The 11,927-nt window shown below is 36.9% G+C and overlaps 1 protein-coding gene across 1 annotated transcript; it reads right to left on the bottom strand.

The window, feature by feature from the left end:
- Nucleotides 1–7,113: 7,113 nt before the first annotated feature.
- LOC113760268 (putative high mobility group B protein 11) lies at nt 7,114–11,394 on the bottom strand. The gene is made up of 6 exons (XM_027302824.1): nt 11,162–11,394; nt 10,277–10,352; nt 9,297–9,459; nt 8,997–9,110; nt 8,189–8,412; nt 7,114–7,796 (listed from the first exon to the last, which is right to left on the bottom strand). Exons 1-6 carry the CDS (start codon nt 11,392–11,394, stop codon nt 7,476–7,478), a joined length of 1,131 nt encoding a protein of 376 aa, XP_027158625.1. The 3' UTR covers nt 7,114–7,475.
- Nucleotides 11,395–11,927: the final 533 nt, after the last annotated feature.

Here is an 11,927-nt window from a genome sequence, read left to right as displayed (position 1 = left end):
GACATCAACCCAACAAGAGGATCGGGTTGACGGATCAGTGGTTCAACTGGTGGGTCACGGGTTGAACCGTCGAGTCACAATATATAATAAAAAATATATATAATATAATTAAATAAACATGTAAATTATAATATAAGTACAGAAATTCTTAAATCTTAACAAGTTATAACCTGTTCGTAGTTCATACTTCATAGTTCATTTCACACACATAATCCATAACCATATGTGATCCACAATTCATGAATTCAAACTAAAATCAGTAAATTACACACAAATATAAGTGATAAATCTAAGTATCAAACCATGAAACATAAGTCATAAACGACCAATTCAATACAACCAAACATAAAGTCATAAACATAAACAACACCACAATTACCACTTGAGTAGTTCATTCCATCTATTATTCATGCCCATGGTTCCCAACTTCTGCCAAATTCAGTACCACCAAGTTCGTTTACATCACAGCCTGCATTAAGATCATTTCTTTCAACATTCTCTTCATTATTGGTCTCATCTTCATCTCCAGTGTCCAAATCATCCAAATTTAGAGTTTCATCTACATAAGTACAAAAATCAATGAATCATTCACTAAATTTAGATAATATTTAGCCAAAAACCAAAAACAAAGAATAAGCAAGCATATGGCTCAAATAGAATAACTCACCACTTTGTCGGCTGATAGCAAATGTAGCTATTTCATTCCTAAAACTTTCTAATTCAGCTGAAGTCAACTGTGAAGGTTCATCATCCAAAATCCAAGTTTCATTGGCGCTAAAGTCCTCAAAATCAATAGGATCATAATTTCTACCCCTTGCATTTCTAATAATACAAAACATTAAAACTAGTTAAATAACAAATGTCATCATATTAAAACAAAAATCAGATTGCAAAATGTAGTTTACCTTTGTTGTAATCTTAAATTGTAGTGTACATAAACCAAATCATTTAGTCTTTGATGCTCCAATCTATTTCTCTTCTTTGAGTGGATATGCTCAAATAAACTCCAATTCCTTTCACTGCCAGAAGCACTACAAGTTTGGCTTAGAACATGTATAGCTAGTTTTTGCAAATTAGTTGTAGTGCTACCATAACATGTCAACCATTCATCTATTGCAATAAATAAAGAAAAAAAGTCAGATTATAGTATTTTACAATTAAAATCAAATCATCAATAAAAATGAAGTTAATTTTTGGGTACCTGGAAGCATGACATCACAATCTCGTATAGCAGAAACTCTACCAAAATCACCTTCAGCTTTACGAAATAATCTCATCTCTCCGGTCAAATTACTCATCAAATTAGGATTTGCATAAGAATATCTCTCAATCATATCCAAAAGTCCTGATGTTGCGTGCCTGTGCTTTTCCAAATCAAGAGAATTATATTGATAAGCAGGATTGAGCCAATAACCGGCAGCATGAAGATTTTTGTGAAACTGACTATCCCATCTTGAATCAATTATTCTTAAGAAAGGATCAATTGTTTTTTTTTTCTTGAGAATCTTCTCAAAAGCTCTTCTCTGGCTCTATGCATGGTAGCATACAAGTATCCCATAGCTGGCCTTTCATCACTATCAACAATTCTTAGAACTCGAACAAGAGGCTCAGTTAATTGAACTATTGCAGCACATTCTTTCTAAAACATAGAATCTAGCACAAGATCCACAAATTTTTTTGCTTTACTCTCCTTAGCATATGCTGAAAGAGTCCATTCTTTTGAAGTCACCATAGCTCTTAAAGCATCTTTTTGCACTAAAATACTTTGCAATGCAATGAAATTAGTAGCAAAACGTGTAGGAGCAGGCCGAATAATTTCTTTTCCACCAGTGTGTTTTCTCATCAAATGCAATGGATAACAATGATTATAAATGTATTTTGTTATTTTTGAAGCATGTCCAACCACTTTACTAACCTCATCTAACTTGCCCATATCATGTAGCATCAAATTTAGACAATGAGCAGCACATGGAGACCAATAAAGTGTTGGAAATTCCCTTTCTAATAATCTTCCTGCAGCAACATAATTGGCAGCATTGTCAGTGACGAAGTGTACCACATTTTCCACCCCAACAAATAAAACCACTTCTCTAAACAACTTATACAACATCTCTGCAGTCTTAGAAGCATCCGAGGCATCAACTGATTTCAGAAAAATAGTTCCTCTAGGACAATAAGCTAGAAAGTTGATGAGAGTTCTCCTTTGTTGGTCAGTCCATCCATCAGCCATAATAGTACATCCAGTTTCTTTCCAACTTGTACGAAAGCTATTAACAAAATTCTTAACTTGCTCAACATTTTTTGTCAATAAATAGCCACGCAAGTCATAGAAATTAGGCGCTTTGTAACCAGCCCCAAAAGAACAAGCAGCATCAAACATTGTTTGATAATATGCAGAGTTTGCTGCATTGAAGGGAATGGAAGCATCAATCATCCACTTCGCAACTGCCAAGTCAACCTTCTCTTTAGTTTCTTTGCTTTGCATCACACTTTTGATGGATGGTTGACCTCCTGGAGTAGCTCTTGGCATAAAAAAAGTCCCTATTGTTTTTCCTTTTTTGTGTTGTTGAAGAACTTTTTTTCCTTTTGAAACTTCACTAGTGGGAGGTGGTTGAATCTCTTGAATATCTTCTACATCTTGCATGTATACCTCCTCTTCATGTTGTCTTAGATCTTGACCATATAAATCACTTCCCCTTGAGCGTTCTTTCAAGCTTCTTTTCTTGCTTTCCACAGCTTTCAAGTTTTCTAGCATTTCAAATCTAATCTGTTCATCAACCTTCAGACAAGGTGTTGTCTCCCCTTTTAAGCCTGCAAGGTGCTGTTTGAATCGATTGATACCACCTCCTCGAATTCTTTTTCCACAATGAATACATACCAAGCACTTAACTTTTTTGTTGGACACAGAATCTTCTCTACAATGAGACCATGCAGGGTCTGTCTTTCCCCTTGTTAGAGGTTGATTTTGAGAATTTGATGTACTAGGTGTTGGTTCTGTACTTGGTGTTTGAGACGGTGTTTCTCCAATAGAGTCCATTACAAGCTATCTGAAAAGTAATAAAACATATCTTTTATTTAAAAAAATAACATTTATAGCTAGGAAAATGACATTTATATAATGCCTTACTGTGAAAAAGTGAAACTTAAATGCAAACATAATGGAAAGCTAAATGCCTTACTGTCATTATCCCTTGAAAGTTCGATTGAGATGGATCCATATCACTATTCATGATTTTGATGTTTGGGGAATGAAATGAAATATGGTATCAAGATTCAAGCTATGGGAGGAATCACAAGAAGAATTAAACAACCTTTGTTTATTGTATCTTGTATATTGATTTCTCCATATCACTTTTTTTTTTTGGAAAGAAAAACTACTAAATTATATATGGCATTCCCTTACTACATATAGAAGAAGATGAAAAAGGAAAAGAGAAAAGAAGGTACTATGAGTTATTACTACAAATATTATAAGAAGTGAATGTCCTTTGTATATGCAATCAAAAAATATTTGCCCCGAGCTGCATATTAGCCATTAATATCATAAAATTTTTTGGTAATTCAAGGTGTCTCGACTAATTTAATTGTGCAAGACTAATAATTAAAAAAAACTTATATAGATTTTATTTTGTAACACAAGTTACACAACCTTTCCCAATGCCTTTCTTTTTAAATTTTTTGTTGGATAATATTAAACATAATCTATCGAATAGCTAATGTTCACGTATCCTAATTATTTTTGGCAAGACCAATTCACATGCAATTGATCTAAATCAACGTTGAAACAAAACTCAATTCAGATTATTTGGCATGGTTTAATTTAGAGCAGAAATTCGATGTATGTACTCAAATAAAATATAGTCACATGCTAATGCAAGAATCTATGTCGCATCAGTTATCTGTCATTTTTTTTTTGGTGGTACATTTTGCAATTCAGCTGAGCCAATATTGAGGAATAGCTGAGATTTAATTTTTTTTTTTTATGGATTAGGGATATTCTTGAATACTTAGCTTCAAATACTCTCGAATTAGCTGTTAAACTTGGGCTTGAGGTATTTGCAAGGTGAAATATGGCTCAACCTCTTTTTTTTAACAGAATGGGTTCGTGGCCTTCGGCAACAGACGTAATTAAAATGTCAAAGGTTAAATTTCCACTTTCTTGAAGCATGTCATCAGTTAAATTTCCGTTTTACTTACCTTCAAGGCTTCACTGGTGCTGTGGTCTGTCCGTCTGTGTCCAGCTGCAACCGGCAACAAAGCTTCAGCCTTCAATGGCAGCTTCGGTGGCAGCGGCAGCTTCCTAGAAGAATTCTGACAGGCGGCAGCGGCTGCGGCAACTTCGAACTTCCAAGGTGCCGTGGTGTGTGTCCAGCTGCAACCGGCAACAAAGCTTCACCCTTCAATGGCAGCTTCGGTCGCAGCGGCGCTTCCTGGAAGAATTCTGGCAGGCGGCAGCGGCTGCGGCAACTTCGAACTTCCAAGGTGCCGTGGTGTGTGTCCAGTTGCAACCGGCAACAAAGCTTCACCCTTCAATGGCAGCTTCGGTGGCAGCGGCGCTTCCTAGAAGAATTCTAGCAGCGGCTGCGGCAAGTTCGAACTTCACTCTCAGAGGCTAGAGCAATTAGCAAAGCAAAGGAAAGAAAAATTGAAAGCCGAAAAATTGGAACATTGCTTGCCGAATCCTTAAATGCTCAAGAAGTTCTCAAATCTCAATTCGTTCTCACTTCTCAAGAGAAACAAAGAAGAAAAGAATCCCTAAATGCCTAAATCCCCAATGACGGCCGAATGCCCAAATGCCCGAATCCCTCTTCAATTTTTCTGATTTTCTCTTCTAATTGGCTAAAAATGTAGCGAAAAGATGATAATGCCCATGTACTGTGAATGGTCAAAATAAAAGAATTGGGTAAAATGGTAACTTCAAAAAAATTGCCAAAACCCACCGGATTTATCAATAACCGCCGGTTCTAGCGGTTCCATGGTTCAACCGTCCGAGTCGAACGAGTCTAGACGGGTTCTTTGCAATTCCGATCTAACTAGTAACCCGGCCCGGTTTCATGACAGGGTCACCGGTTCGAACGGTTCGACCGCCGGGCCGGGCCGGGTTTAATAACTATGGTCAGGACCATCATTTGGGTTCTCTATATGGTCTAGCAAAAGATATAGCTTGCGATATTGCAATACCCTCCCCCTCCTCAAGTTCTTTTCTTACGCTATTCCATCTTTTTTCCTGGTTCTATTAGCTCCAAAGTTGTACTTTGTAATGAAAAATTCAGGTAAAAGAAGGGATTTCCAAATCAGTTTCTAAAACCGAATAATCCAAAGACCATATGTTTAAATCCATATACTCCATCTTTGAACTATCAATCATCATTATTTGAATAAACCGAGGGAAAAAAAGAACCTAGGTGGCTCAGGTTCCTATCAAATCTGCAAAATTGCACAAGAAAGAAATACCAAGGGCAAAAAAATGTTCACCTTGTTCTGTCTATTCTGATGGATAAAATGCCGGTTGGCAGCTAGCTCATCTGACCAATCTTTATGAAAGAGAACAAAACGAAGAAGCAGCTTCAAAGGAACAGAGCAATAAAAAAGAAAATGAGAATCAAACAAAGCAACTGCCAAAGACAATCATGTAAAAGAGAAGATAGGATGTTGTGCTATAAACAATGATACAAAAAAGAAATGCAAAAATTAAAGACATCACTAACCATTAGCACAAGAAGAAAATGCCGGCAACAATGCATAGCTCTACCTGCAGCGGTGGGTTGGACAGAGCAAAGAAACAGCGGTAGGTTGGACAGAATAAAGAAATTGCTACAATCCTCCTTCCAATAGCCGTCAACAGTGATTAGAGTTATGGTTTTTTACAAATACAACCCAAAGGTAAATAGGAATTGACCTCCTGACATGAACATGAAGAAGAAGAAGGAAACGGTAAGAACAAAATGAACTTGTTATGGCCGGTAAGAAAATTATAATGGAAGGGCAAAATTGTAATATAACTATCCTTATAGTCAACTAAGCTTAGTTATTACAATGATGACAATCAAGTCCCAACACATTGGAAAAAGCCGAAACAGAAATGCTGCTAAAGGGTCCAATCAGGTGCAAGGAAAGTGAAGGCATGCAGCATTCATTTGAAAAATAGAGTAATAACATTTCCATTCGGAATTTTTGTTTGCACAAACAGGGGCAATCCTTACGTACAAGGACGACCATAAATCGTCCAATAATATTTTGCCACATCACAAAAAAAGCAGCTCTCTTGGCACACCTCTACGCATTTAGTACATATGTAAGCTCAGTTATTACAATGATGACAATCAAGTCCCAACACATTGGGAAAAGCCGAAACAGAAATGCTGCTAAAGGGTCCAATCGGGTGCAAGGAAAGTGAAGGCATGCAGCATTCATTTGAAAAATAGAGTAATAACATTTCCATTCGGAATTTTTGTTTGCACAAACAGGGGCAATCCTCACGTACAAGGACGACCATAAATCGTCCAATAATATTTTGCCACATCACAAAAAAAGCAGCTCTCTTGGCACACCTCTACGCATTTAGTACATATGTGTTAATAATTCATTTTGTTTGATGGCTACTACTTCTTGAGTGCCGAAAGGGGTATTTATGTATTTATCTAGCAGACTGGCACAAAATAGCATCCAAAGCCAAAAGCCAAAGAGAATAGTTGGACAAGTACCTAAAAGTGTAAAACCGGAACTCCCAAAGGATAAAATTGGTAATCCCTAGTGGTAAGCAGACACGCGGTGAATGGTGAGTAATCTAAACCTACTCCTACTCTATACTAAGTAGAATCCAAAGGAGTCAAAGGAGAACTTAAGGGGATTGAACCACCGGTCCAAACGAGTGCCTATGCACCCGCTGGCAAAATTTTTCTAGAAAATTCAAGTAGAACCTTAAAACTCTCTTAATGACCAACTACTACGACTCGAGGAGTAATTGATTTCTACATTGCCATATTCAACTAGTATAGTTTGATATCAACTATCAAGATTTTCAAGCTCAACAGAGATGATCCAGTTTGAGGAATGCAAGCAGATTTTTCACAAAAATGGCTGCAAGATAAATTTAGAAAAGATTGTGCTTACTATACATCAAGTGGAAGGCCACAGCTAGCAGTATATGTACAAACTACAGAACACTACAGCACCGAAATGGCACTCAGTCACTCCCCAGTTATACATGTACGGTGCTGTACAGTCTATGCATATAGACAGATACCATACTTTGCAGACAAAAATGGGGAGTCAAGGCACCAATACTAGGTTACAAACAAGTTGAGGATAACATAAACCACTGATATGTCATATTAAGAACACGGACCCAAGCGCATAGACCACTCTCTTATATCCACAATGAGAGTTGAAGACACCTATAACGAAACCTAACCCATGCACCTTCCGTGCCAAAATTACCAAGCAACTGCCCTTTATGGGTTCCTGTGAGCCTTTCAACTGGGTGTATCTGGAGGGCTACGGAACCCGTCCCAAGTCATCTGAAACATGGGGTCACTGGGTCGTCGAGTCTTCAACATTTGAATGGTTGATTCAACCAATGACTCATCGGGAAGACAAAAGTTTTCAGCATCAGCCTCCAAAGTCACATAATAATCATCATTTATTAGTGAAGACTGGCCAAAGTTGATTAGGGCTGAAGCTGAATCCTTGAGCGTATTCTCGGATTTCAGAACCTTTTTGTCAATATATTGCATGTAAACTGCCATCTCCCTGTAAAATCTTTCTCTGTCCTTCCTACTTGCTTCAATATATGGCTGCAAAATGAAAGAGCACAAATCATCAGAAGTAAGCATCATTCAATTTGTAAGAGGTCCAAATATTCTGATATTAATTGTATAACTTGTCATTGCAGAGGTGCAATGAATACTTCAGCAATCAAAAAACGGCAGCTACAGAAGCAAAAATAGGCCTAGGAAAATTGCAGGAAATATCAAACACACATGAACAACGTTAAAGCTAATGATAGGGCACATTTAGTATTGGTGTTAAGGTTCTAGCCTCAAACGGTACTGTTTTCCCTAATAACAGCTAAATTAAAGAAGTTGTGGTTTCAGCATGCAGCAGAAGACATATCATATCAACATATTTCAATCTGTACAGCTTACTGCTACGACAAAAAATGATGAAAAGATCGAAGGAACTATACCAGCCGATCATCTTCGGAAAGGTGCTTCCATGCGTCAATTGCCCTATCTCTTATGCTACGGCTACCAGAGGCTTCCCCGTGTATCTTCCTTAATCTCTGACATTCCATCTTAAGAAACAGCTGATATGAATTTCTTGCTTTTTGTGGAGCACAAATATGTCTCATCACTGTTTCCTCATCCAAAGATGTCTGGAAGGTGGTTTTCTGCTCTGGTGTTCCAGGCCCTGCTCGAACTTCAAGATTGATTACCACAAAAAGGATAGGTACATTCAAGTCACTAACAAAATCTTCCAGTTTTAGTGCACCATGTAATAGATCAAAGTTTTCATGCTGATTTCTCAGAGCTGAGAATAACAGCATCTTAAAATAATCAGCACGAATTGAAGAAATCCAAAATCCAAGTTATAAGACCAAAGCATTAATTCAAAGTTCAAATGCTTGTGGCACAATCCAACAAGGATCCAAGGGCTTGTTGTACTGTGCATTTAATTCAAAATCCAAGTCATTGTGGCACAACTCAAGGATCGAATGCACTGACACACTAATGAGTTACTGATAAGTACTCGTAGCAACATGAATGTATGAAATCTGAGTAGCCCTTAAGTGACTCATCAATCAAAATAGATTAAACCTCTATGAAGAAATGTTAAAAAAAAAAAAATTCCAACCCCTGCTAGCTCAGACTGTATAGCACTACATTGACTTGATACTTTTACCCTTCTGGCACCTCCAGAACATTTCCAAAAGGTTTCATGTATATTTAATCTATGCATGATTTCAACTTTTAAGGAAAGATAAAGTTATGAACCTGATGATCCTTGATAAATATCAAGAATGCATTTCCTTTTTCCTGCTTCATAATCTTGAGAGCAGCATTCACAGGATTTTCGCTTCCCGAGCAAGGAATCATAACTATCACCACCTGCAAATTATGCCTATGCTGCTCAGAAAAATAAGGAGACAGTATTCTTTTATCTCCAAAGCTAAATAAATAGGAAAAACATACAGCTGCATGGTTGAAACCATATATACAAATTTCTCAATCAAACTCATAATGACGGAAGGGCTCTAAACTAAACGAATAAAGCAATTTTAGTAGCTTGTTTACCTGTCAGTTTTGACACTTTTGCAGGAGTCCTGTAGTAGTGTATTTGCTCATATTGGCAAAGGAGATTTTCATAAACCTTTTGAATTTGACTTGGTAAGATGGGGGCATGATTTTTGACACTCAATGCGGATGCAACTTCATTCCATTTCCCATCTTTTGAAACCTGAAATTTATTTGAAAGCTTATATAATTCCAGAGATGGAACAATTGCCTAATCAACAAAATATAGGGATGGAATTTCAGTTTATATACAGCAAGGGGCTTTCTGACATATTTATCTTGTAGGAGGAATTACTTGTTCTTGTCAAATTATATTTTTCGTAGTCTCCATCTTTTTCTAAGGCTCATTATTCGAATCACATTGTTTATTTAATTAATAAAGGTAACCCTAGATAAACAAAATCATGGCCAAACACTACCATGGTACACAGACAGCCTGGTAATATAAACATCAGGGACTAAAATGATTCTGACACGTGTTCAACTTTAAAATCCTTTTAATAAGTTTGATCCCCTTCACAAAAGTAAAGCTAACTATATATTGAACTGTCAGCAAAAACCCAAAAATATCAGGGAGATGTTATGGAGAAACAACTCAGCCCTAAGCCATAAATGCACAATTAGCATCCATTGCTTTATACAAACAGAAAACCTAGTTGAAAAATCGCCTGTGAATAAGAATGTCTGAAGTCCTCTAGTTGAAAAATTAACCAAAGTTTCTTTTGTCTCTCGAGTTTCTTTCAGAAAAGGAATCGACTTTTATTTTCAAATTCAGCTATAAAAGTATACCGATTGACTCCCACATGTACTACAAACTACGAGTGTGCGCAAAACTGTTTGTTAAAGTGAAAAATGATTGAATTGGAGAAAGAGTGAAGGATAGATGTGCCCATCGAGAATTAAAAAGATAGTGATGACTTTGATAGCGCTATGGAAAGAATAAGTCATAAGTTACTTCAAATTGAAAAGCCATGATATACCTGATAAGATCCCCCTCTCTCGGTCACTTCCTTGAAAACAAGATGCAAGTCCATTTTTGCTTCCCGGAAGTTAAAGCTGCCATTTTTATTCAATCAAATTACTTTCGGTAAGAAAAATGAGTCAAACCAACGTAACCCTAACCAAGTATGCACATCGAAGTAGCTCGAGAAAGGATCATTCTAACAACCAATGAAATTTAAATAATCTAGTTAGGACTCATTTTGTCATTTATCACAACATGAGCTCTCTCTCTTCCAGTGTAGAGCATTGCTTTACAATGACTTGAATCACAGCAAACTTCCCGAACTAACTAAACATAACAGGCAGAGCCCTCATTACTAAACATAGTCATTGATGTTTTGCAAATGAAAATCTGTAACAAAGTCGACGGTTTCCATTCTGGAATTTATAAATCTCATTCTTCTCTTTCAACTAGATTGTCTCTGGTAAGACTCAAAAGCTAAAGATCAAAATCGCTTTTCCTCTCCTTGACGAAAAAAGGTACAAAGTACAATAAGAAAGTTATAATTATTTTTCAACACATATTGTTAGAGTTAGACCTTCTAATTCTAAGAAAACAGAGCTCAAACATAAGTATATTTCGATAAAAATAAGAGATCATTACTCATTACATGAATTAACATACATTGTAGTGGGTGAGATCATTTTATTCTGGAGAACAGAGAACATCTAGTTATGTGTTTTTTCAGCATTTTAATAATCCAAAGGAAAACTTAGAACAAAAAACATCTTTAAGTTTAAAACCACAATTCAGGAACTTAGCAAGTTGCTCTATAGTCTTTATACATGCTGAGGCGTGCATGCATGGACACACTCATTTCTACAGAGTGTTAAACTAAAAGATTGGAACATAAGAGACTTACACTAAACTGAGCCCTGAGGACTCATTCAACTTGATAAGCTTTTCATAGAAATTATCAATAGCAGACTTTTCTTCCAAACTCTGCTGATCAGTGATGGCCTTCTCCGAAACCCCTTCCTCACAAGCATTTTTATCATCAGAACGTTGAGCTGAGTGATCCTGATTCTGATTATGCTCATCACATTCCTTGATTTTCTTCATCCTTGCATAAGCATTCCTCTTATTTCTACCCATTTTCTCGCAACCCCCTAATCAATTGTGGGCTGAAAGCGCATTTCCTGTTCGGTTGGGTGGATGGCTGCTTCAACCTTGGGAAATTAAAACCACCATCGTACTGAAAGTGGGCACCAGAATACCACAAACTGTTCATAATTTAATTCTTTGTCAGCAAATGCTCGAACAGGTGGCGTGCATGCATCAGACATTGGTCCCCAGTAGACAAGATATCCACCGTTGGTAGTGGAATGGAGGCCAATTCTTTGTGGGATTTTGGTTTCCAAGGTTTACAACACATTACTGTGGAATCTCAGCGTATTGTTTCTTTCGATGAATTTGTCTAGGAATTGCGTGATAGAAAACTAATGTATAAGCACATTCTTGGAGAAAGTGGACACCACTTAATGGTTCATGCATGAAAAACATGCCAGGTAGAATGTGGAAAAATTCTTTTCCTACGTCGGAGTTCTTGGCCATTTCTTTGTTTTTGGATTATACAGTTGGAAAAGTATTTTCTTTATTCAGCTTCGAAGGGGTATAATTTATCACTG

The sequence above is a fragment of the Coffea eugenioides genome, chromosome 2, assembly GCF_003713205.1.
Source record: "Coffea eugenioides isolate CCC68of chromosome 2, Ceug_1.0, whole genome shotgun sequence".
Classification (NCBI taxonomy): Eukaryota; Viridiplantae; Streptophyta; class Magnoliopsida; order Gentianales; family Rubiaceae; genus Coffea; species Coffea eugenioides.
The sequence above is the reverse complement of the archived record's forward strand: the minus strand, read 5'-3'. Positions and strand labels throughout refer to the sequence as shown.

Bases quoted from the DNA above. Each gene is read 5' to 3' on its own strand.
- LOC113760268 (XM_027302824.1), bottom strand. From the start codon at position 11,394: ATGGGTAGAAATAAGAGGAATGCTTATGCAAGGATGAAGAAAATCAAG. The intron at 9,460-10,276 runs GTATATCATGGC...AATAAATTTCAG, and splicing joins AGAGAGGGGGATCTTATCAG to GTTTCAAAAGATGGGAAATG. The intron at 9,111-9,296 runs GTAAACAAGCTA...CATAATTTGCAG, and splicing joins AAAAGTGTCAAAACTGACAG to GTGGTGATAGTTATGATTCC.